The sequence below is a fragment of the Sarcophilus harrisii genome, chromosome 4, assembly GCF_902635505.1.
Source record: "Sarcophilus harrisii chromosome 4, mSarHar1.11, whole genome shotgun sequence".
In the NCBI taxonomy this organism is placed as follows: domain Eukaryota; kingdom Metazoa; phylum Chordata; class Mammalia; order Dasyuromorphia; family Dasyuridae; genus Sarcophilus; species Sarcophilus harrisii.
Genome location: NC_045429.1, coordinates 58,477,245 through 58,503,485, shown reverse-complemented (window position 1 = coordinate 58,503,485; position 26,241 = coordinate 58,477,245). Strand labels below are relative to the sequence as shown.

The 26,241-nt window shown below is 36.9% G+C and overlaps 1 protein-coding gene across 4 annotated transcripts; it reads right to left on the bottom strand.

The window, feature by feature from the left end:
* Window positions 1–3,685: 3,685 nt before the first annotated feature.
* Window positions 3,686–25,059, bottom strand: GORAB (golgin, RAB6 interacting). 4 transcript variants are annotated; one of them, XM_031936865.1, is made up of 5 exons: window positions 24,877–25,059; window positions 20,818–21,152; window positions 15,915–16,021; window positions 13,124–13,264; window positions 3,686–5,930 (listed from the first exon to the last, which is right to left on the bottom strand). In XM_031936865.1, the coding sequence occupies exons 1-5, from the start codon at window positions 24,935–24,937 to the stop codon at window positions 5,471–5,473; spliced, it is 1,104 nt and encodes a 367-aa protein (XP_031792725.1). In that variant the 5' UTR covers window positions 24,938–25,059; the 3' UTR covers window positions 3,686–5,470. The 4 variants fall into 4 exon arrangements, with proteins under 4 accessions (XP_031792725.1, XP_003767480.1, XP_031792726.1 ...); XM_003767432.4 differs by having other exon boundaries at window positions 15,915–16,016; window positions 20,822–21,152; XM_031936866.1 differs by lacking the exon at window positions 24,877–25,059 and having other exon boundaries at window positions 15,915–16,016; window positions 20,818–20,952.
* Between the last annotated feature and the right edge of the window lie 1,182 nt (window positions 25,060–26,241).

Below are 26,241 nucleotides of genomic sequence, written 5' to 3'. Positions count from 1 at the left end.
GACAGACATGAAAGGAAGTTTAGTGAGAGCAACACACAAGCAGATGAGCTCCTGGCCAAAAAGGTGAGTGCGGAGAAGACAAGCTCATAATGGGAATGGACTTGAGCTGAGATTTGGTTTAAAAATAGCTGCCATTGTGGTAGATGGCAAGAGGATTCAAGTTAGCAAGACTTTCCATTTAGCAGTGAGCCTCTGGGCAGCCTTCTGTGTCTTATTTAAATGTCAGTCACCATATATTATTAATGCTAACAAGTTACTATGACCAGTACGTTAATTGTTAATTGCCAAGATTAAACCACATAGTAATTATCTAAGACTATGACTTCTGGTTTTGAGATTGAGTGAGGGGTGCTAGCCTAGGGGAGAAAAGATTTCCTAGGATTACTCAGAAATAGGAGCTGAGTTATTTAAAGAAAGTGTTTTAGTAATTTCTGAGTTTATTCCAGAGTATATTTACTAGACTACTTTTGAACCCTAAGAGATAAAAAATTAATAAGATGAATAATGCTGATTACAGTTATGGTTACTGTAGTTATCCCTCAAAATACCCTCTACCTTCTCACACACACACATACACACAGTTGTTTATAAACATATTTTACCTCTTCAACATAATCCTATAAGGTATTAGATACTAGCCTCAATTCTTCAGATGAAATTGAACCAGTCACTTTCCTACATTTTCATTAATGATGATCATGACCTTTCCCCTTTTCTCATTTCCCATAAATTATAAAAAAAAAAAAACCCTTTATAGCCAACCTTGTATTTTCCTTGTACATTTTGTAGGTATTTTGAATTTTAAGAACTAAAACAAGCATTCCCATAACATGGAATAGGAAAAAAAATTGCACATGAAATTGCAAATCTGTTATGTAAAACTTACTATTCCTTTTAAATACATAATAAAGTTATTATGTAACTAGACTTTTTTTTTAAAGATAAGTATATCATGTACTTCATAATGGATAAAATGCTGCAAATGGACTTAGCAAGACCCAAATCTAAATCCTCCCCCCCAAAACTTACAAATTAATCTTGGAGAAATCAACTCCTTAGAAATCAACTTCTCCTTGGAGAAATCAAGCCTTAGTTTTTGTTTTTTTTTCATGTATGAAATAGTAACATTAAATGTGGAACCCATCTCATATGCTGTGGAAGCTCAAATGAGAGAGAACACTTGAAAAGTGCATTGAAAAGTACTGTGTTAGCTATTCTTATTACTAACACTATCTCAACCGTTCTGGACACATAGCAGAAGTTCAGTGAATTCCTGACATAAAAGTAAAGGCAATAACTTGACTAAACAGCACTGATTGACTGGTTCATATTTGCTATCCAATCATCTTCTCCAGTGTGGGATATCAGATCATATCTAGCAGATTTTTTTTTTAAACCACATCATTCAATTTGCTCAGAAATACAGACTGCCAGCTCTATTCGCATAGGTCCCATAAGGAATGAGTTTGGGTTCTTACTTGAGTTGATTTTTGCCAATAAAATACAAGAGGATGGCCATCTCCAGCAATGAAATGAACCAAATCAGTTCCAATAGAGCAGTAATGAATTGAACCAGCTACACCCAGCAAAAGAACTCTGGGAGATGAGTAAGAACCACTACATAGAATTCTCAATCCCTCTATTTTTGTTCGCCTGCATTTTTGATTTCCTTCACAGGTTAATTGTACACTATTTCGAAGTCCAATTCTTTTTGTGCAGCAAAATAACTGTTTGGACATGTATACTTATTTGTATTTAATTTATACTTTAACATATTTAACATATATTGGTCAACCTGCCATCTGGGGAAGGGGAGGGGAGAAAGGAGGGGAAAAATTGGAACAAAAGGTTTGACAATTGTAAATGATGTAAAATTACTCATGCATATAACTTGTAAATAAAAAGCTATAATTAAAAAAAAAAAAAGGAATTTGGTAGGAAAAAAAAAAAGAAATACAAGAGGAAATCCTTGAACCTGAATATGCTATATTACAAAATTTAAAAAGAAAATGAGGTAGATTACTCTAGAGTTGAGTGTCCTATAGTTCAAATGTAACTTAGCAGTGAAATATGCTCCATGGGAGTTCAGTCAGTGACTTTAACGTCTGAACCTAGAATAAAGCATTTAACAGCTATCCATTATCAGCAAGGAGTGCAATTTACAGCCTTTAAGTCCCGTAATTCAGACTTAGAAAAAGTACCTTAAAAAAGACACAACTGACCTTTTCTTATAAATAGTACAATCTTGCTTTAAAATATTCAGATTCTTCTCTAAAGCTCAGGTATGAAAATGAGTCAAATGACAATACAGAGGGACTGAGGATTTGACCTTAATAGCAAACCTATGAGAGAAGTGGGTACAAGTTGTCTCTTAGAAGAGACAACTCTGACTTAGTTTGGAAACTATTCTTAGGCACCTGTCATAGGAATTACTTTTTTTTAAAAAATGGACAAATTGGGGCAGACACAGAATAAATACAAGGTCACAGGGCTGAAACGAAAATCAAATTTGAGCACCATGATGGTATAAAGTTTTAGCCATTACATTAGCATGAGTAAAGAGGTAGGAGCTTTAAAGTTCCTTATCTGGACCCATTTCTCTCTATTCTTGTTTCTCCAAAAGATTAGACCCATAACAACCAACATTGCAAAAATTTGATGGCAGTAGGATTTGACTGCATGTATTACCAGCAATATACTAGGGTAGAAAGACAGCTAAACTTAAGTCCTAAATCGTAGGTTCAAATTCTGGTTCTGCTTCTGCTGTGTCTTTGGGCCTTTGTATGTCTCCTTTTCTAAAGATAAAAGGACTGAACTAGATGACTTTTCAAGTTTCCTTTAGCCCCTATATATAGTTATCAGATCTTAAGCCTAACTATAAGTCTTTATTTAAAAAAAAATCAATAGCTTTTTATTTTCAAAATACATGCATAGTTTTCAATATTTACCCTTGCAAAATTGTTTTCCAAATTTTTCTCCCTTCCTCCCCCCTCTACCCCAAACAGCTAAATATAGGCTAAACAGGTGCAATTCTTCTAAACATTATAATGTTCCTTTTAGGGAAAATCAAGAAGGAATTATTTCAAAAGTACAAGCTTCAATACAATATAATTTGTCCTTTTGCAGTCATATCAGAAAGCAGTTCATAAGAAACTTCCGAAAAGTCACCACACACCGTAAAAATCAGCTTAAAGGAAAGTAGTGAATTTTACTGCCTGAACTTCTGGCCATTTCACATCAGGAACAGTAATCAACACTTCAGATTTAAAGCCAGACAGCCTGTTGTAGTTATCAACAACTGAAGTAGGCAGTGTTAGCATCATTATCCCCACCCTACAGATGAGGAAAGAGAAATTGTTTAAAAAAAAAAAATAAAAGACTTAACCTAAGATTACAGAGCCAGCACTAAGTTCACTATACAACACAGGCTAGAGGTAACTATTCCTTTTTTTTTTCCTCTTGTGTTCCTTATTGGTTTTTAGCTAGCTTGTAACTGTGAAGCCAACATTCTAGTCTCAGTAAAATGAGTTCTCTTTTCCAGTAGTAAGTAAAGGAAGAGCAAGTGATGATTACCTGTACCACACATTAAGGCAGGGTACTATGGGGGCACACTCCTTATGAGTTACTTACCCAACACATATTTTCAAATAAGCTTTCCAATGCAGACAAGAAATAATGGAATAAATTCATCTGATTTGTTTATTTCTTAGAAAAATATGATTAACTTGGACACTGAAGATTTCAATTTTATGTATACAATTCATAAACTTAAATGCAACTGTTTACTAAGATGTTTGAAATTTTGAAGATTGACAGTAACAATACTGGTTTTCCCAATCACACTGAATAATATACAAACATATAGCTCCATACACAGGAGTAGAAAGTGACAGTAAAACGACACTTCAGTCCATAAGTTCATACATTAAATAAGATATTCCTAAGTTTTTCTGAGAAGTTATTAATATTGCACATTTTCTTTCCCCATTTGAAATTAATTGTTTAGAAATTTTTACACTTCTTAGGGTATGTGACATATAGATCATAATTAAATCCAAACCCTAGTTTAAGTATTCCGATGAGACTATAGCATTTATTTGGATGAAAGTTTTACAAAGTAAAAACATATTGGCCAAACAAATTAGCAGTAAGTAATGGAAAAACTATTAAAGTAATAGCAAATCAATATTAGCCATAGAATTTAAAATTTTGTTTTATCATGTAAATTAATTTACTCCCAACACACAAAGTAAATTGAGAAAAAAATTAACAAAAATTTTTGATCATAAACAGCAATAATGTACTGAGTTATTCCCTGATACATCTTACTAAATGGCATTTTCATTCTTATAAGACAGCTAAGTGTTCTTCTGAATTTGCACAACTGAAGCAATGTTAACATTAACAAGAGAAACCTACTGCTTTGTAGACAGTACTTTTCCTCAAAGTCTTCAAATAATTTTATGGGGTAACAACCCAATGCCCTAAACTCATGTGATTTATCCATTGTGATTTATAAAATGAATGTAAGTCAACAGTATAATAACTCAAATATGCACCTCTTGAGGAGCGTTTAAAAAATTTGCTGTAGTCCATATGAGGCATTCAACAATGAGCCTATTTAGAAGAGGGAACACAATGGTAAAAAAGAGAAACAGATGCTTTCTTAACATATCACTCCCTCCCAAACAAATAAAAACCCGATGTCAATGAAGAACTACCACCAAATTTTCCCAGCAAAATTTAACACAGTTCAGGTAAGATACTACACTGAAAATTATTTCTAAGTTTATTTAGTTTTTTAATAGGCATCAGAAAAATAATTTTAAGATCAGTAAAGTTAAAATTTCTAACAACATAGTTTGTTTTCTTGCATCAGCCTTTTGAGATGGTGAAGTAAATGAATGATGAATGAATGAAGAGCATTTACTATACTGCCAAACATTCTAGTGAAAGGTTCAAAGAGCTTATATTTTAATAAGGGAAATAACATGTATTGGGGAGCCTGGGAAGCTGGTTATGCTCAGGAAAGTCACAAAGAGAGTCAGGGGAACAATAGAGCATCTCAGTAATACACCTCAGATATACTAATGGTAGTGCTTTAATTATAGTTCTCTGACAAAGAGGTAAAAATCAGGTGGACTCGGGGAGGGTGAGCACCTGCAGAAAATGGCCTGGATGAAGGTGAGAAAACATGGTCCCTGGGGCAACTGAGCCAAGTGGCTAAACTGCTCCACTGCATGGTCTCTTGTGGGCAGCAGCAGTAGCACAAAGTAGACTGAAGATGACTAAATTCAGGCCCAAGCATATGGCCCAGACAAAGGACACGACTAAGTACATTCATGCTTCACAATAAAAATGCAATTAGTATTACTTGGCACTTCACAAGTGGACTCAAAATTATACCAGCCTGGCTTAATGTGGGTTTTTACTAGGAATTCCAGGGAGTCAGGACACAACCTGGGGCCCTTCAGGAGGCCTGACTGTTGGGGAGTGTGTCTATAGCAGCTCTCCCTTCCTGCTCTGTTCTGCCTGAGTCTGAACAGGCCCTGGATTCTGCCTTTGTGTCCTGGCCCTCTACCCGTGGCCCAACAGCTGTTTCTGCAGCCTGGTTGCCCTCGTCCGCCATTCCTAGGGAGATACCATTCCTAGATGGCTTCAGTGCCTCCTCTGCAAGGACTGTCTGCTTTCTCCCTTCTTCTTCTTGCTGCTGCAGCAGCTTCTCCACCTCAATCTCCAGCTCCAGACTCTCCTCATCAGCTTCCACTTCCAGCTGCTGCATCAGCGCCTCCAACTTGCGGGCCTTGCGGAGCTCGTTCTGCTGAATGATGGTGCAGAGGTGTTCCGTGAGGTGCTCTTTGATCTCTGTCTTCCGCTGGAGGTCCAGCTTTGCAGCCACATACTCAGCTTCTGCCTTGTCAAATCGTTTCCTGCAAGCACATGGACAAAGATGAGCTGATGAGCTCTCTAGTGGAGTGGGGGAAGATCCTGAAATCAACATAATCAACTCAAAATGGAATGAGAATGAACAACAACCACAGGTATCAGAGATACTCTGAGCCCCAGCATTAAAGCTACTCTGCCTAGGAGGGAGTGGGGGAAAAACTAAATGGTAAACAAATGGGTCTATGAGATGCAAAAAGCACCAGAATTAATATATTATTAATGGAATCTTCCTGTACCTCCATCTTCCTTCCTCCTTCTGTTGGTGTTGTTACAGTATTTCTCTGTTGTCACAATTTGTGAAGACTTTTTCAGGGTTCCTGAATGTAAGTATGGGGACTGTTTGTGAATGATGAATAAAAGACATAAAAAGGGTAGATATCTGTATCTAGATTAGGAAGGGTTTTAATAAGGGCCAGAGGCCACAGAGAACAGGAAGAGGTACCCGTGAGGAGACAGGAGACATAACGCCTACCGACTCCTCCCGACTCTATCAACCCAGTAAGTTTTCAGAGGCCAATACATTTTTTAAAAACAATCTAAAACATTCCAAAAACTTAATATGCAGGGTTACTACACTATCATGCTATCATATTTTCTATCCAAATGAGATAAAACATAAAAAAACTTATCTCACTTGTTCTCCTAATAACTTTCCCATGACATAAGTGTAAGATGCACTATCAAATCCAATTTTTTTTTAATAGTTGAAGAAATTAAGACACAGCCAAGTCATGCCTAGAGGCATAGGCCTTGGCAGTAGTAGAACTGGCACCAAAACTGAAGGTTTCCAGACTCCAAGTCATTTCTGGTAGATGACATTACATGAAGCTATCATATAAGATTTATAAATATTACATGTAAAATGTATTTTGATTACTAAATGATTTCTAAATGATTACTAATGATTACTAAAAGATAAAAAAAAAAACCCAAGCTCCATGAATGCCAAAATAATGCTGCAGATTCTAGCATTAATTTTTCAAAGTAATTCATCCTCTTAAATGATTTCAAAGCTCATCTAAACTAATTCAATAGTTGTACCTTCAGTTCAATTTTACTCACTATGTTTTTCATACTGTTTGTATGCCTTTTCTCTCAAGTAAGCCATCACACTGCTTTGGTATTGCTTAACTGATCCAGGGAATAGCAAAATAACACTTAGTGTCTATATAAGAACTATGTGTCTGGTTTTAAAATAAACTATATACAAATATTTCACTGATTTACCTACAGAATATGAAGCTATTTGGGAACATTACTATACATATAGGATTCATAAGCACAACTAGTAAATCTCTATATACTGTCTTTGGCTGACAGATGTCACAGGCTCACAAAGAAGTAGAGGTAAAGGGACCTTGAGAACTACACAGGGCTACAGAGAATGCTCTCAAAGCTTTTGTACTTCATGAAGAGAATATTCATAATCAGGATGTGTGTGTGTGTGTAAAATGAAATATCCACACAGTCCTTTAGAAAAATAACTATTGTGTGAGACTGAAAAAGTTAATTCTCCTGGTTTTCTCTTTTACCAAGTAACAGCCCAAGCTGAAATAAAATAAATGAAGACATTGTAAATCATTTTAGGTACAACAAAGAATTAGAAGATAAGTGTATATTGGTTCCTTATTTATACTTGTATTACCAGTACTTGGCTTAAAAAATACCTGTGAACTCACTGATTAATATTAAAATTTTAATTTTTAAGTATGTTATTTTTCCTAAACTACAAAAAATCATAATACCATGGTTTTATTATTGCAAAGGGAAATCCATGTTAAATGATGTCCTAATCAGAGACTACCAGGACTTCCTTTTTAGAAATCATCTATTCTATTACCTTTAGTAACACAAGTTATTAAGATGCTGCCAGGCTGTCTTAGGAAACCTCTCAAACTGAGTACAATGACTGGAGAAAAACAACTATGGGTTTATGGATCCTAGTTCATATATGACATTACACTTCTGTATTACAAAAGCTAAGAGCTTCCTTAGTGGAAGAAAAAACTCGGCAAAATGCCATGTATAAAAAGGAGAAATAGATGATTGTTCATAAAAGCCACTTTTTTAATCTGCCTGATAAACCAAAGAATAACCATGCAACCATCTGAGGATGTTCTGAGGGTCCTGGAGAGGTCATTAACAAAGGGTAGGCACTGCCCTCTGGAAGGTCAGATGCAGAAAAGGCCTAATATGAGCTGGTCATACTCTCCTCCCTCTAGGGGGACATCCCTTCTAGCTGTGGTGATGAAACAAGGCTTCCCACAGAAGAACTGGGAGGATTCTGATAAATAAAGCATGAAGTAAACTTGAATAATGTGATACAAGAAATATATTATTTCTCAATAACAGATCCAGCTTTCAATCTTTTCCAATCCACTGGCTCCTTCTCTTCTGCCTACAAGCATGCAAAAAGTTCTTCCACTCTTAAAAAAAATAAAATAAAAAATACCTTCAATGCCAGTAAATTCAGTCACCCAGGCTTAAAGTTTCCTTATCTTGGAATTTTTCCCTTTCACTTGGTCAATGGGAGAAGAAGAGATGCACATTAATTCACCCCACTTCCTGGTCATAGAAGGTCCCAAAGATAAGCATGGTTTTTACATTTTAATATAAAATTCTATTTAAAATGTAAAAACAAAACAAAACAAAACAAAAAACAAACCCCAATACATTCTTGGTTCATAAGTAGTACAAAAAAGGAGCTACTGGCTTTCAGTCTGCTGACTTCCTATTGTAGGCAAAGCATATACTTCATCCAAAGTATTCTACAATGTTCTCTTTCCTGGATTACCAATATTACAAAATTCCCCTTCCCCAGTTGCCCTAGGAAAGAGTCAACAAAACAGTTCATTCCATCTTTCTGTCTACCAGGATTATTATTTGTAGGTATTGTGCAGTAAAGGTACACATGAGAAATATTCCCCTCTCCACCCTCAACTCTTGCTCCTGCCCTTTACTGGGCAAGTATTTGAAGAGGCCTTACATGGCAATCAGCCACCAAAACTTTCTCTCCACTTCCACTCTCTCAGTCTCTCTCACTCACTCAGTCTTTTCCCAGAGAGAGCACTGCCCAAACTATCAACTCCCTTTTCTTTCTGCCTCCCAACAACATTTAGATGCAACTTTGCCCTTCCCTGTTTATTTACCAGCAAAACCGAATATAATCCTGCAGAGGAAAATGGCTGAACGACTTATGATATATGAATATGACAGAATATCGCTGAGCTTTAAGAAATGATGAAAAGGATGGTTTCAGAAAAACCTGAGAAGACTTGCATGAATTGATGAAAAATGAAGTGAGAAGAACCAGATGAATGATTTATATCAAGACAATATTGTAAAAAGTTGAACAACTTTGAAAGTCTTTGGACTTCAGATCAGCATAACACCAACTACGATTTTGGAGGATTAATGATAAAAGATGTCACCTACAACCTGAAAGAGAGGTGACTCAGTGCAAAATGAAACATGCTGGGGAAAAGGAAGCAGAGGGAAAATGGCCAACGTAGACATCTGCTCTGCTTGACTACACGTGCTTACAGAAGGAGTTCTTCTGCCCTCATTTGGAGAAGCGGTGAAGAGAGGAGACAGAAGGAAGGGAGATTTTTCCTGAATGAAAAATTAAAAATTAAAAAACAAAACAAAACAAAAACACAAAAATCTAAATCCATCTCCAACATCTGTTAGCTTTGTGCCCATGGTCAAGTCACAATCTCTTTCAGCCTCAATTTTCTTATTTGTAAAATGAAGATATCAACACTTTACAAGAAAGTTATGAAATTCAAATGTAATAATATATGCAAAATATTCTATAAAGTTTAAAGTCTACATACTACAAATTTATTAGATGGACCCTTTAAGCCTGGAATTTTCTCTCCTCTCTTTCCTCTATTAAATCTATAAAATGTATCCTTCAAAGACCTCTTCAAATATTACCTCCTAGAATTAAGAGATGTCTCCCCTCTGAATTTTTATAGTATTTATACTTTTCTTGTACATTTATCACAAATATAAATAAAACAAAACAAAATAAAATGAACCTCTCCTTCCATATGCTCATACATCCTCTCAATTAGACAGTTCAGTGGATAAAGCATTAGACCAGGAGTCAGGAAGACCTGATTCATAAATTTTATTGGAAGTCACTTATTTGCCTCAAGTGACATAATATTTGTAAAAAGTACTATGTACACCCTGGCAATAAAAATGTTGATGCCCCTTACCACCCTCATTCGTTTACAAATAGCAGGCACTTGAATAGGAATTCCTTGTTTGTGCCTTCAGTATTTTACTTCATGGCAAAATCAACTAGCAATACAGAAATTAGGAATGTTTTTTAAAGAACACTTATGGGAACATTGCCTGTCTTTCATTGTGATTTGCCCAAAAGCTAGAACTATGAAATTTCTACACTGTTAATGTTAAACATGCATGACATTCTTTTCACATACAGTTTTCAGAAGAAGGGATTAAAGCAAAATTTAGAATGTTTTTTGGTGATACAATAACTAATTACATCTAAAAATATGACAATATTTTGCAGCATAGCATAGAATATAAAGAACTGGTCTCAAACTCAAGGAGTGTTGAATTCAAGTCCCACTTCTGAGCCCGAGAATCAGTTAACCTTTTAGTGACCCCAGGCAACCGTCCAAGACCATAAGTTGCAGGACAGTTTGCAATGGAAATTTCCTCCATCGATTAAATCATAGGTCCAGTTCAAATGAATAAGTAAATTGAAATATTTATATAAAGGCTATAATCACATGCAAAAATTTGGCAGACTTATTAGCTTCAAAGTACAAAATGATAAGGCTTAGAGTCACTTTGTGAAGCAATATTGGCTTCCTTCTCTATCGTCTTTTAACAGAGATTTGTGACCATCAATACTTCTAGTTATGACCTGAACTCATCAACCCCCATTCCTTTCTATAAGCTTGCCTGACAAACATCCACTTTCTAATTTTCAGTCTTTTCCAATCCACTGGCTCCTTCTCTTCTGCCTACAAGCATGCAAAAAGTTCTTCCACTCTTAAAAAAAAATAAAATAAAAAATACCTTCAATGACATTACTACCTCTTCAAACTGCCTTTCTAGTTTTCTCTTATCCTTTCCACAGCCAAATTCCTAGGGGAATAAAAAGCTATCAGCACTCGCTGAATCTCCTTCTGCACTCCTCTCTTCTCATTTCCTTGAAATTTGGGTTTTGCTGAAGTCATTTCCTCTAGGACTATGGTCTTTTTTCAGTTAAAATATCTGCCCTTTCCTGTTCTTTGATAAAGATATTCATGATCTGTGTTCTAAGATATGCTAAGATTTGCCAAGTGCTTCAGACAACACACCTATCTATTGGACATTCTCCTCCCTGGGTTTTTGTGACACTGCTCATTTGAAGGTTCTCCTCCTCCCTGGCTGACTGTCCCTTCTAACTTCACTTGCTCCCTGATCTGAGGCCCCCTCCTAAGTGTGTTTACCTCAAGGCTCTCCTTCCCCACTCTCAGCGACTTCTCACAGGTTCTACCATCACCTTCAAGCAGAAGACTTGGGAGCTTATGGCCAAGTCCTTTACTATCAAATGCCTCCTAGCTATTTCCAGCTCCATGATTTGGAGGCACCAGAACAGAACTCACTATCTTTTCCTGCCAGACCTTTTCCTCCGCCATGCTCCGGGGGCATCACCTGCGGCCCTTCCACTGCAGAAGTTGGAGTCAGGGCCCCCATGATGCCCGGAGCCGGTGCCCACCACAGCCTCCCCTGGCTGCAGACCGTTCCCACGCAGCTGCCACAGTGACACTGACCCCTCCCTCTTGTTTCCCCCTTCTTCCCCCCGCCAAGTCTGAGGGGCCTCCTCTGGCCTCGAGGATAAAAAACAGACTGCTGTTTGGAGCAAGTCCTTCCCCAGTCGGCTCCAAGTGCGCAGTGTACTCCTCATATGCTCTCCTTCTGGCCCCTCTGTAGCCACTCATACTCCCAAGCCTTTAGATAGGCTGTCTCCCACCTGCACGCTTCGTGCGCTCCCTCCTGGCAGAATACATCTCATCCTTGAAGACTCAGCTCAAGAGCTATTGCCTACATGAGACTGACCTGATCCTCTCCATCCAATATAATTTATGTACCTTACGTATAATTTATCAGTGTGCCTGTTGCTTCTATCCAAGTAATTGTAAGCTCCTTGAGGGCAGACACTTTTATTTTGATCTTTGTATTCTCAGTGTCTAGCACCTAGTAGGCACTTAATAAATGTTTGTTGCACTGAATTTTTAATCTCTACTTATCTTACTGATATTCCCTGAAGAAGTTAATTAACAAAGTCAACTCAAGACATCCAATGGCACGTAGTAAGCAAACAAAAAAGTCAAAGGGAGAACCACAAGCCTCTTTCTTAAACACTGAACAGTGAATTGAAAACCACAACCAAGTATTTCCGCTTTATTAAATTGTTATATAAACATTCTGATGCTGTGGTTTACCCTGGACTAATGAGGCATTCTGATTGATTTCTAGTGTTACAGAGAATGATGCACAACTGAATCATTTGCACAGAACTCCCTTGTGAAAAGAGACAAACCAGAATGATTAAAGCAATGCTGAAACGAATGGAAGACCCCCAAAATTGAATTTAATTTTATACTCTTTTATCTGTTTGCAAAGTCCATGTAATTTTTTACATGTGTTATGTTCATTTTATAATTATACTACAATATTTTCTTTCTTTAAAAGACAAAACAAAACAACAAAAAAAAATCCCAACGTCTGAAACCAAGGAACATGATGATATCAAAACAATTTATGTAGTATAGACTGAAGAAAAGAGTAAAACTGTTTTGGGAGAAAACGTTTCAGTATCAGATTTCCAAGAGAAAAATACATATATTTTAAGAAAAAGCGCATATTAAAAAAATGAAAATAAGATTCTTCCCCATCCCACCCAAAAAAGAGGGGAGAGAAAAGCAGACGGTGCAGGGTACAGTAAATAGAGCATTGGCCCTGGGATCAAGAGGACACTTATTAGCTGTGTGACCCTGATTCAAGTCACTTCACCCTGACTGCCTCAAAAAACCAAACCAAACCAAAACAAAAAAAACACACATAGGGACCAGCTCCATCAATAAAAATACGTTTCAATGCTTTTTTTTTTTTTCAATACAAATTTCCCCAAAGAGTTAGTGCTTACCGAGCATAGGAATAATCCAAGCTTGCCTGATCAATTCGATTCCTTAAGATTCCAATATCAGCTGACACCATGTCATCTAAAGCCTGTAGCTCCTTCTGAATCCGCTGGAGTTTTATGGTTTCTGCCTGAGTCCTCTTGGATCTAAGCAATGAGAAACAGAAAGTTAATTCTGGATAACATACTCATAGTAATCTAGCAAAGCACATTTGTATGATGCTTTCTAGTTGAAGAAAGAAGAAGAGTAAGCCCTGTGACCACCTGTGATACAGAGAGGAAGTGAATGTTCACACCAGGAAGGGACCTATAAGTGGAATGAGAACCAGCATTTGGACATAGTTCTCCTGGCTACAAATGCATCAGGGGTTTCTCCCTGTCATTATACATCACAGGCTCAGGGCAAATTGTATGGCATATCCATGCAAGTACATTCCTTTTTCATAAAGTCCTAATTCCTAATTTCCTCAAGATGATTGATTCTATATTTTTATTTACAAGTCAAAAATATCTCAATTTGCAACCAAAATTCTCCTTCCTATTCACAACTCAGTTTTCTCTTGTCCTTATTTACTAATTATTGAAAGTCATATTCATTGTGTATATTGAATTAGACAATTTTTAGATGAGTCTAGCACAAAGTCCCACACAGTTGTGTATCTTTGTAAATACTGTTTTATTTACTCATTTGGAGTAAAGAGGATAAAGACAAAAAATGTCTATTTCTTTTTCTGAGATATAACAAAAAAATCATGCCCCTTTATATGTCATAAAAAGATGAAGAGTTTCCACTGTTTGGGGCTTTCATGTGGATCAGACTTTCTATAATCTCAATCTCTCACAACCAAAATTCTAAAATTAAAAAAAAAAATCTTAATTATGTACCAAAGACCTTGTACTTCATTCGGATTGCCCTCACTTACATCTTAATTCAAATATAGATCTTAACAAGCTCAGTAAGCTGGTCACCCATCTCACAACTCAGGAGCAGCAAGACAGAAAGAGTGATAAAGGTGGAAGGTGCATGTGTATTAGCTATAATAAAGCACATATATACTGATGGAAGGCACCAAAAAAACCCTAAAAAGTAGAGTATATGCATTTTGCATATACTCTAATGGGCATCATCAAGATGATTCTAAGTCATCATGAAAAACTTAAATTGTTATTAATATCCTTGGAATTGTATAAGCCTTTCTATAGTTAAATGATTTATCTTGAACAAAATAATGAACATGAAAGCAACACATTAAACTTTTTTGACTATTTACAGTTAAATTAATTTCCACATAAAAATCTACTTTTTGTCCATTATCGGAACTCTGCTTGTCCAGTGTTGACAGAGTCTAAGGCATTCTCTACCTCTGAGTCTAATTTTTTCACTTATGTTATTCACAATTTTGTTCCAGATTTCTTTATAATTCTCATTCTCAGTCTTCATTGCATTATGGTATGTCATTACACGAACGAATAAGAATTCATTTAACCATTCCCCTTTTTGGGACATTTACGTTGCTTCAATTTTTTTTTTTTTTTTTTAAGAATTCCAAAAATGCCATGATGTACATCTTTTGAGTAGCTAACTGTTTCTGGGTTGTTTTCCCATTATTCTTTTAAGATGTGTTCCCCCCAAACTACTGTGTCAAGGCTATGATTCATTAACTTTTACTGCATCCTGCCAGACATAGTATAAATGCACAAACCCCTCAAAATAAACGTTTCTCTAGAACCTACCAGCAGTGTTTTATCATTTCTTAAATATTTTTTTCCAGTTTCATGAATGTGATACCTAAAAGTTGTTTTAATTTGCACCTTTGATCACATAATACATTTTAGAAAGATTTCTAACAACTGATAAATTAAAATTTTGATTCTGGTGAACTATGGTGATAACTACATTAGCTCTCAATGTTTATAATGTACATCTGACAAAGATGTTCACTTCAGAATTTCAAAACAGGTGACATTTCAAGCAAATGAATGTGGCATGAACAAATCCATTATTCTTAGTGCTAATCTTCTTTCTTGGTTCTAGTCATCACTTGTCTAGCTTCATTTATGCTTGAAAAGCTCTCAGGCAAGAATCTGCCAGTAAGGGTAGTTTTGGCTCAGATCTGACATTTCACTAGTATAGGGAATTCCTTGTGTAGAAACTTCTCCACTGAGGAAAACTGAATACTTAATAAAAGTAATTTGTTATTGTTTAATCGTTCAGTCATGTCTGACTCTTCAGAACTCCCAAGGACCACAGTTTTCCAGGCTATTCTGTCCTCCACTGTCTCCCAAAGTCTGTCCAAGCTTATGTTCATTATTTCCAGGACACTATCCATCTTCTCCTCTATCATCTCTTTTCCTTCTTGCCTTCAATCTCTCACAACATTAGGGTCTTTTTCCAATGAGTTCCATCTTCTCATGATATGGACAAAGTATTTAAGCTCCAGCTTCAGTATTTGTCCTTCCAATGAATAATCTGAATTAATTTCTTTAAAGTACTGACTGAAATAAAATAGCTAGTCTTTGTACAGCACTTTAAGGTTTGCAAAGTATGTTACAATGTGATCTCATTGGGTCACAACTAAATCCTAGGGAGTTGTGGGGAAAATAGAAGTTAAATGATTTGCTCATTGTTAACAGTTAGCAAGTGAGAATGTATCCAAGACAGGACTCCATTCAGGAAACAAAATCATACTGCTGGCCCCTAAAGTGACAGTTATGAAGAAAATACAGTAAAGCAGGCAAGAAGACCATCAGAAAGGTCTACATGGTTACAAATATCATTCTTTGGTATATTTCTTACCTTTCTGCAATAGCTTTGGCCAAAAATGCTTTTTTTCGTTTATTTTTCTCTTCCATGAGTCGTTGCTCTTCCTGGAGGATTTCCCAATGAGATTTTTCCTGCCTGGTCAGTAACCAAGAATAAAATTGGGTTTACATAAAAGAGTCCTATCTCCCCAATTCCCTTTCCCTCTTCCAAAAGCAACGAATTGGTCATGTAAATGTCCCTTAAAGAAATCTATTAAGAGTTTTCAAGAATACATCTGTAGCAAGTTATTTTATTCTGATAGTAATAAAGAGGCTGATCAGAAGCAAAGGTTTAAATTAATTGGGCCATTAAGTTTCTAATATATGTGTAATCAAGCAACTGATGCCAGAGTATAGTAGTTCATTTGTAGAGACACTAATATATGGCATAAGATAACTGGTGCAAAAGGAATCCAATAAAATAATTTGAAGAAGATGTTTCTCACTAGGCTTTTTCAACTGTTATAAAGTCCCCAATCACAGAAGGTTCTGGCTATCTTAATATTTATTAAGCAATGATTGGTCAGTGAACATTTGGAACAAGAAACATGATCCCCAAGATCTGTTGTGGCCACATCCAGACTCAGATCCTAGCACACACCAGCCTCTTCTCCTTCCTGACAGGTTTGCTGAACTGGTAAATAAGAATACTGCTATGTAGATTACTTATATCTTAGCAAAGCTTCTGATATGAGTACATTATATTTTTCCTCTGCAGAAGAAGTGTAGACCAGACAATTACAGAACCAGATGAAATCTAAGTGATTAAATAGCTGGACTCTTGGTGATTTGGAACCTCATATTAAGCTGCAACCAGCAGCTTGTTTGCTGTTTACAGCTTAACATATTTATCAATCACTTGGATAAAGACACAGGTGGGATAGTTAGCAAATCTGCCGATAACCCAAAGAGCCTATCAATTTACAGCACTGACTGAATCTAGTAAGATGAAATTCAAAAGATTAATATAAAGTTTTTCATTTGGACATAAAATGAACCTCGGGAATGCAAGACTAGGGAGATATAGTTAGCAATCTGAAAGAAGACCTAGGAATCGAGTGGATTGGGAACTCATTGAGTCAGCATGTGACGACCCAACCCAAAAAGCTAAAGTCATCTGGGGCTGCAGTGGAAGGCATAACTTCCCAGAATAAAAGAGTTCCAGTTATTCTATTGTTATACTGCCTAAGTCTGGGCATTCTCACTGAAGGAAGCTGATGAGCTAGAGACTGTAGAGAGGAGAGTAACCAGAACTGATGCAGGAGCTTGAAGCCATGCCACATGGAACTTGACAGGAGCTAGCCTGCAGAACAGAATACATAGGGAGGACAATTATTTCGCTATGTATTGAAAGAACTGTCATACTGGGGAGGAAGTACACTTGCTCTGTTTAGTCTTCAAGTGTAGAAGCAAGAGCAAGAGGGAGATGCTGCAGAAAAAACAAAATGTAGGCTCCAGATCAGGCAAACTTTCTCAAAATTAGATGCCTCAAAGAAAACAATTCTCCCTCTTTGAACACCTTCAAAACAGACCTTGGAAGACCAAGTCAGACATGTTTTAGTAGGTTACACTAGATAGCTGCTGAAACTCCTTCCAACTTCTAAATTCTGTGATTTTTCAAACTTACCCACTTTCAAAAATATTTCTACAGCACAAAATTCAACTAACTAAGGACCAAAGGCTGGATGAAAGAAAAATGAAAGAATCTGTAGCAAAGACAAGAGCTGGGTTTTTGTTTTTAATTCCACCAAGAAACCTCTTTTTCATTATCAAAATGCATACCACTACATAAACTCTCTAGGGAAAAAAACCCTGAAATGGTTTCCACCTCCCAAGTTGTTAATTTCCCAGGCCTAGCACATCTGAACAACTCCAAAGTTATGCTTTCCCCTCTAACCCTACAACCATAAGATGGTTAGATCTTAAGATAATTCCTTACTTATGGCCAAAGAAGATTTAGAGAATATTATGAAATTCAAAATGGATCATTCTAATCACATCAAATTAAAAAGTTTTTGCACATACAAAACCAATACAATCAAGATTAGAAGGGAAGCAGAAAGCTGGGAAACAATTTTTATATCCAATGTTTCTGCTAAAAACCTCATTTCTAAAACATATAGAGAACTGACTCAAATTTATAAGAATACAAGTCATTCCCCAATTGATAAATGGTCAAAAGACACAAACAGACAATTTTGAGATGAAAAAATTAAAGCTAGTGAAAAAATGTTCTAAATCATTATTGATTATTAAATTAAATTAAAACAACTATGGGGTAGCACTTTTCACCTATCTGATTGGCTAAGATGACAGGAAAAGATAATGAGATATGGGAAAACTGGGACTCTAATGTATTGTTGGTGGAGTTATGAAATGACCCAACCATTTTGGAGAGCAATTTGGAACTATGGCCAAAGGGATACCAAACTGTGCATGCACTTTGATCCAGCAGTGTTTCTATTGGGTCTGTAAACTAAAGAGATCATAAAAAAGCGGAAAAAAATCCACATGTGCAAAAATGTTTGTAGCAGCTTTTACTATAGTGGCAAGTAACTGGAAATTGAGTGGATGCCCATGGGGAATGGCTGAATAAATTCTGACATATGAATGTAATGGAATATTATTGCTCTATAAGAAATGATGAGCAGGCTGATTTCAGAAAAGTGTGGAAAGACTTACATGAACTAATGCTGAGTGAAAAGGGAAGAACCAAAATGCTGTTCACAGTAACAAGACTATGTGAGGATCAACTACGATATATTTAGCTCTTCTAAGCAATGCCATTATCCAAGATAATTCCATTAGACTTTGGGTGGAAAACACCATCTGCATCCAGAAAGAGAACTACAGAGACTGAACATGAATGAAAGCAAAGTATTTTCACCTTTCTTATTTGTTTGTTTGCTTGCATTTTCTTTCTTGTGATTTTTTTCCCCCTTTTGGTTTGATTTTTCTTGCATAATATGACAAATAAGTAAATATGTTTAAAAGTGTTGGCCATTAGATATTAATTATATATCACAAAAATGAATGCTGAAAAAAAAGATAATTCCTCACTCTTTACTCAAAAAGAACCAAACTCATTGTTTCTATCCCAAGTCCCACATGTGGATTTCAACACTGCTATCATGGTTTCCTTCTCTACTCAATTACTCTGACCATACATATTTATGTTCAGACACTCTGATGGAGAGTAATTAAATTTATATTCATAAGCAACTGAACATATACAAAATGTTGGGGACAAAGATAAAAAATGAAATATGCTCTCAATGAGCTCATCTTCTATTAAAGAGACTGACAAGGTAAGGTAAATAAAGAAAGAGTAGATCATTACAAAAAAGATAGGAGTATGAAGAGAATGACATCAGGAAAGCTTCATAGGAAGGTAATAATTGAACTAAGACTTCAAGGAATATCAAAATATCAAGATTCTTGGAAGCAGAACTTTCAGCCAAGGATAACAACTGAAACAAATCTGCAGAGACAGAAGTTGCCATTTAGAATTCAGTGAACAACCAAAAGTCTAATTTAGCTGGAAAAGAGTTACTGTGTAAAGGGGAATAATATGAGAGAAGACCAGAAAGGGATGTATCCAAGTACATTGAACCTTAAACCCTAGATCATAGCTTTTGCATGCGCCTGGAGGTGAGACTGAAACTGAAAGTTTTTGAGCAGGGTGGTGATATATGCGGTCAGACCTTTGCTTTAGGAAGGTTGTTTTGGCACCTATAGGGAAGTCCAACTCAGGAGAGAGAGACTTAAAAAAAATTTACAAATATAGGTAAACCAATCCAGAGACAAACCCAATAACGCAGGGAAATGTGGACAAAGCCCTGATGTAGTAGATATGGCCCGTTACATATACTGATAGACATAACCACACTTTGGTTATTTTTATTTCACATTTAGGAGAAAGAATGGTTCTATTCGGAGGTGGATAATTATGCCTATAAACAACTGATACAAAACAAAAGGACATCAGAAGAATTTATTTTTAAAATGACAATTCAAGCTATTCGAATATGGATTGGGCTACCTTGAAAGGTAGCAAATTTCTTATGCCAAGTCATCTTTATAATGAAGTTCCAGGATGATTACTTGGAAGGTAGTCACACTTTATCTAGAAGTTAAATTAGGTTGAGATCTTAAGATTTCCTCAAATTCTTAAGTGTATTGTAATACACTTGTATTATTGTAATACACTTAATAATTAAACTCTTAGAAGATAAAATACATTTAATGCACTTGGTTTTATAGTCAGTAAAACCTGCAAAAAAGCAATTGGTAAAGGATTTTTACATAAAAGGAATAAATCTCATGAAGAGATCTGATGAGAACAATAATCTGGACAGAGTCAAGAGAGAATGAGACAGAAAAATGAATGGCATCCCAAGTCTTCAGGAAGTCATTAATTAAAGAGATAAGAAACAAAAGTAGTGAACATAACATAGAGTCCAGAGGATCAGAAGCCTTACTTCAGTCAAAGAATAGCAAATTCTATAAGCTTTGCATTTATACTAAATTAGCAACTTTAGTTTCAGAGATTATATTATGAGATACAGTGAAAACAGTATACTTGAAAAGTATCTATCTTTCTCTTCCCTGTGCTTTCCCCCTTTCTTAAGCCTTTTCTACTGCCCAGACCCTCCTTTCCCATACTAGGCAAGCCCATTCTGAAAACTGAAGAGTAAATGGTTTTACATAGATCAGAAAACTGACACACCACTCTGTTAGTGGCAGGGCTCTCTATTTCTAAGAATAACTTCTCCTTTTCATATATTTCTAGTTCAGAACACATTATAGCATATAAGACATTAAGCTTAAATTTCCCTAAAAATACAATTATGAAGAAATAACAAAGAGAACATGGTTTCATGGTTAAATAGACTTACTAACAATTCCACTTTCTTTTTTTCCAATTTACAGTTTGGTTTTGGAGTAACAGTCTCGTCTTTTTTATCGTCATTATAGAAATTCTCAAGTCCTGCTTTTTTCTGTTGATTTCCAATGCTCTGATGCTTTTCATTATTACCAGGGGAGATGAAGAGAGCAGGAGATGGGTCAGATCTCTGTTTTGGTGCAGAAAGCAACTGCTCTGGAAGAACTGATGTACCATCCTGAAGTCCAAGCTTTTGGCTTTGTTGCTGAAGGGCCTTTTCCCGCTGTAGTTGTTGTCGACTTTTGTTCATAGGGTGACGCTTTGGCCGATCAGCTGGCTCAAATGGATCTATGCATAATATAAGGAAAAATTTTACATTTGAGAGTAGGAGATTATAAATCACTTTCTACTGAAAAAAAAAAAGAGTGCATTAATACTTCATTTGCAATCCAATTTTAGATCTCTATCTTTTAATCTTTTACACTGCACACTCACTGGTAAAAATAACATTCTGGTTCTGTATTAAATAGGACTCATGCCCCACTTTTGGTGCTCAATAAAAATTCCACATATAACCAATTCTGAAATTTAACCACATGAAGATTAGCTGTCTGTAAACCATAGTTCAAAAAGATCTGTTATTTCATCTCTGTGAGTAATTACACCAATAAGGCAACTACAAATAAATATCCAGGGGGTTTCAAGAGTTTCTATGGTCAAAAACCAATATCATTTAATGATCAGGCAAGCTTTAGTAATACCATCATAGTTTTATTTGATTAGAATCTCATAATCCTTGCATTGACAAGCAGAAATTTTATAGATTGTTGACAAAATAATGCAAACAAAACCAACATATATCTTGATATTTGATATTAAGTGTGACAGTAGAAATGGGGAAAACAGTAAATTTGATATTTAGAAAAGTATGCTAGTAAATATGGTTTGGAATAAAGAACTGAAAAGGGCCATAGTTTGTAGGCCAGTTTAATCTTTTTTTTCTTTCTTTAAGGAGAATCAGAGAGCACTAGGATGAAAACAGGAGTACAAAAATCATATTATTTAAAAAATGAAGTTACATATATTTACACAGATCACAAATACAATTTTACTGAATACTTTTAAGATGCGCAAATAGCTTTTACATTTCAAAATACATGCAAAAACATTGCTTGAAACAAAATTTTAACTAGTCCATATATTCCACATTCATCTAATTAACATGACTACCACTTCCTTCTATTTTTCATCTCTCTAAACTAAAATCACAGGCATTTACCTGAGGCTCATATAATTCCCCCCCCCCCAAAAAAAAAAATTCTATGAAGGGTAAAAACTAAAAATATGTTGAATTCCTCCCTTTCATTTGCACTTCAGAACCTTTATGTTCTAGACATACAGACCTGTGACAGATATATGTCATTATTGACAATCATCCCCAGACTTTTTCTCTCTAGCTTCCCTATTTTCATTGAGGGTATCAGAAACCTGCCAGTTCTTGTTGACTATCAACTTTATCAACTGGTCAGTCTCCTTGTTTCTTATCTTCTCCCTCATAATTCTGTAAACAACTGTCTAGATGTTATTCCTAAAGCGGAGATCTGACCCTATCACTCCTTTATTCAACAAGACCTAATAACTCTCAATTATTTCTAAAACAAAATAGAAATGCTTACTTGGCAAGCTTTTTTTATGATGTGATGTTGTAGTTGTGTACTGTGCATGCCAACTTAGAAAGACAAGAAAACAAAATACTGGCATGCTGCTGCCGAGATATATATGCCATGGTCACTTTCATTTCTTGCTTCCAAACCATATTTGTGAATGTAACTTCTTCAATAGACTGCCCTTTACAATCTGTATCTAGACTATCCTTACAAGATCATTGCACTCAGTAACCACATCACTCCCTTACTCAAATGCACTCCGGTGACTCCCTACAAGATGTGGCATCAAATATAAAATCCTGTTTGACATTCAAAGCCCTTCATAACCTAGTCCTCTCCACCTTTCCACATATTCCTCAATCCAGTTACATTGGTCTTCTGGTTAGTAACAAGACCTGTATTTCTCTGCGCCAGCATTTTGTCTGTCTCCCATGCCTAGAATTCTCTTCCTTCTCATCTATGTCTCCTGGCTTTCCTTCTTTAAGTCCAACTAAAATAATCCTACCTCCTATGAGAAACCTTTCACAATCGATCACAATTCTAGTGCCTTTCTTTTGTTAATTATTTCCTATTTATCCCATATATGTGTGTGCATGTATGGTTGTGTATATATATATATAGATATATATATATGTGTGTATATATATATATATAGATATAGATATATATATATCTATATGTGTGTATGTATATATATATATACACACACACACACACATATAGATACGTATAGATACTTATATATGTATATATACATATATGTATAACACATATACACATATATATACACATACATATAGAAATATATACATATATACATACACACAAATACACACACATAGATATATGCATATCTATACATTTGTATATATATACACACAAATGTATAGATATGCATATATGTATATATCACACACATATATGTACTATGGAAGTTATATCATGATCTCAAATGCAAGAACTATCATCTATCTGCCTTTCACTGCATTTGCAGGGAAGTGATTTGGCAAATAGTAAACACAATGCTTATTGACAGACTGATACTGATTTATTCTACTTAAACCCGTGTATTTGTTCCTCACGCACACAACATTCCACTGTGGTGCCTTTGCATATTCTCCTCATCCCCAAAGAGAAAATACACTCTCTTCTTATCTCCAAATGTCTATTTCAGTCCACACTACACTCAGCTAACAAACCAATCTAGCCCAATCATGAAATCCTCTCATTCAATAAAATCCAGTGGCTTTCAAGGACATCCAAGAGTCACTATAAAATTCTCTGGAATTAAAAGCCCCTCCTAATCTGGCCCCATTCCTACCTTTTCTAGTCTTTTTTTTTTAACTTTACTTTTTTTTTACTTTTTTTACTTTACTTTTTTTACTTTTTACTTTACTTTTACTTTTTACTTTACTTTTACTTTTTACTTACTTTTTTTTACTTTTTTTACTTTACTTTTTTTTTTACTTTTTTTACTTTACTTTTTTTTTACTTTTTTTACTTTACTTTTTTTTTTACTTTACTTTTTTACTTTACTTTTTTACTTACTTTACTTTTTTTTTTACTTTATTTTTTTTTTTAACTTTTTTTACTTTACTGTCACAAAGATCCAGTTACTCTGACCTTATATAGGGGCCTGAAATTCTCGCAAGATTCCCTTTAAATCCCAGTTAAAATCCCATTTTTTACATTTATTCCCATTTTTAATCCTAGTGCCTTTCCTCTAAGATCATCTCCCGTCTCTCCCATTCATATTTTGTTTGTGGTTAGCTGTCTGCACAGCCTCCGTTCGATGGGGAGCATCCTGAGGGCGCCCAGCACTTTGCCCAGTGCTTACTGGCCAACTCACTCTAAATTTCTTCTTAGCTTGGCTAAAATGTCTAGAAATGCGCCCTCCCTCCACTTGTGTTCATTTCACATACACTTTTTACTTACGCGAAGGTTATGTTTTCATTTGACAGTGAGCTGTTTGCGGGCAGGAATACTCAGTGCTTCCAGCAAGCACTTAATAAAAGCTCTATCTACCCATCCTACCTCCTCGTGCCTGGTAAACAGTAAGAGCTTAATAACTAACTTTATACAAAGCTCGGCTGAAACATTTCGAGGAGTTTCCTCCATTGTTTATTTCAAATAAATGTTATTTACACTTGCACTCGTTTTCATTCGATAGTAAGCTGCTTGAGGGCAGGGACGTCTAGCTTTTGCCTCACACTCTCGGCGACTTCCGCAAGAGTTTAGGAGAGGCTCTATCCACGTAAGTACCTCCCGTAGCGCCCGGCACACAGTAGGAGCTTAATAAATGTCTGCAGACAGGACTGGGCCCAGGGTCAGTCACTCTCCCCCACAGGACCCCGCCCCCTGCTCTCCTCAGGACCGACGGGACGGAGCTACCTTGCGGTCGTTACCTTTGTTCTGCCGCAACCTCCGCAGCTCCTCCTCGGAGAAGCCGGCCCATCCTTGCGCCATCCGCCCGCGCCTCTCCGGGGCTTCCCTGGGCTCCCGGAGCCTTCCAAGATCCGCGGCTGCCAACGCGACCACCCCAGCACGTCCGGCCCTTCGCCGGCGGGGTCACGCGCGCAGCCAATCAGCGCACCGCATTCAGAGACACGCCTCCCCTCATCCCCGTTCGGTCAGAGGCAGGTACCTTTAGGTGGCGGGGCTAGTGCCTGACTGAATTTCTCAAGCGGCAGCATGTCCCACCACCTTTACATTTTCGCTTTTCTCCAGCGCTTCCTCTTAGAATGCAGTTATCGATCGCAAAATGAACAGTCGCGTGGAATTTTAAAAGAAGGTTGTAGTTCTTGTCAGGCTTTTACCAAGTGGACCAAGGGCAGGGACAAAGGAACCGAAACGGGATGTCAGGCCTTGTAATATCTGAGCTGCCTTGGGCTTCAAGTTGACCGACGCTGTAGGTGTCCATTCTCACAGGACTTGCGTTCCTCCCAGGTGCCTCTTTGTTCCTTTGTTGGGCTTGTCCCGCAGTGATACCCTCCTCCTCTTATTTCCCTCTTCCCCCCCTTCTTACTCTTCCTTCTCTGATTTCCGCGGCCCTTCCCTCTTTTTTTCCCCTCCTTCTGCCTCCTCTTCCCCTCTTCCCCTTCCTTCCCTTCCTCCCTCCCTTCTTCCTCTTCCTCCTCCTTTCTTCCTTCTCCTTCTCCCATCTTTTCCCCTTCTCCTTTTCCTTCCTCCTCCCTTCTCCTCTTCCTTCTCCCTCCCCATTCCTTTTTCCCCTTCTTCCTTTCTTTTCCTTCCTTCCTCCCTCCCTCCTCCTCCCTTTTCCTTCTCCCTCCCATTCTTTCCCCTTCCTTCTTCCTTCCCTCTCCTCCCTCCCTCCTTCCTTCTCCCCCCCATTCTTTCCCCCTTCTTCCTTCTTTCCTTCCGCCTCCCTCCTCCTTCCTTCCTTCCCTCCCTCCCATTCTTTTCCCTTCTTCCTCTTCTTTCCTTCCGCTCCTCCCTCCCTCCTTCCTTCTTCCTCCCCATTCTTTTCCCTCTTCCTTCTTTTTCCTCTCCTTCCTCCTTCCTTCCTTCCTTCCCTCCCCACTTTTCCCTTCTTCCTCTTTTTCCTTCCTCTCTCCTCCTCCTTCCTTCCTTCCTTCCCTCCCCATTCTTTTTCCTTCTTCCTCTTCTTCCTTCCTCTCCTCCTCCCTCCTTCCTTCCCCTCCTCCCTCCCCATTCCTTTTCCCTTCCTCCTTTCTTTCCTTCCTCCTCCCCCCCTCCCTACTTCCTTCCTTCTCCCTCCCCATTCTTTTCCCCTTCTTCCCTTCTTCCTT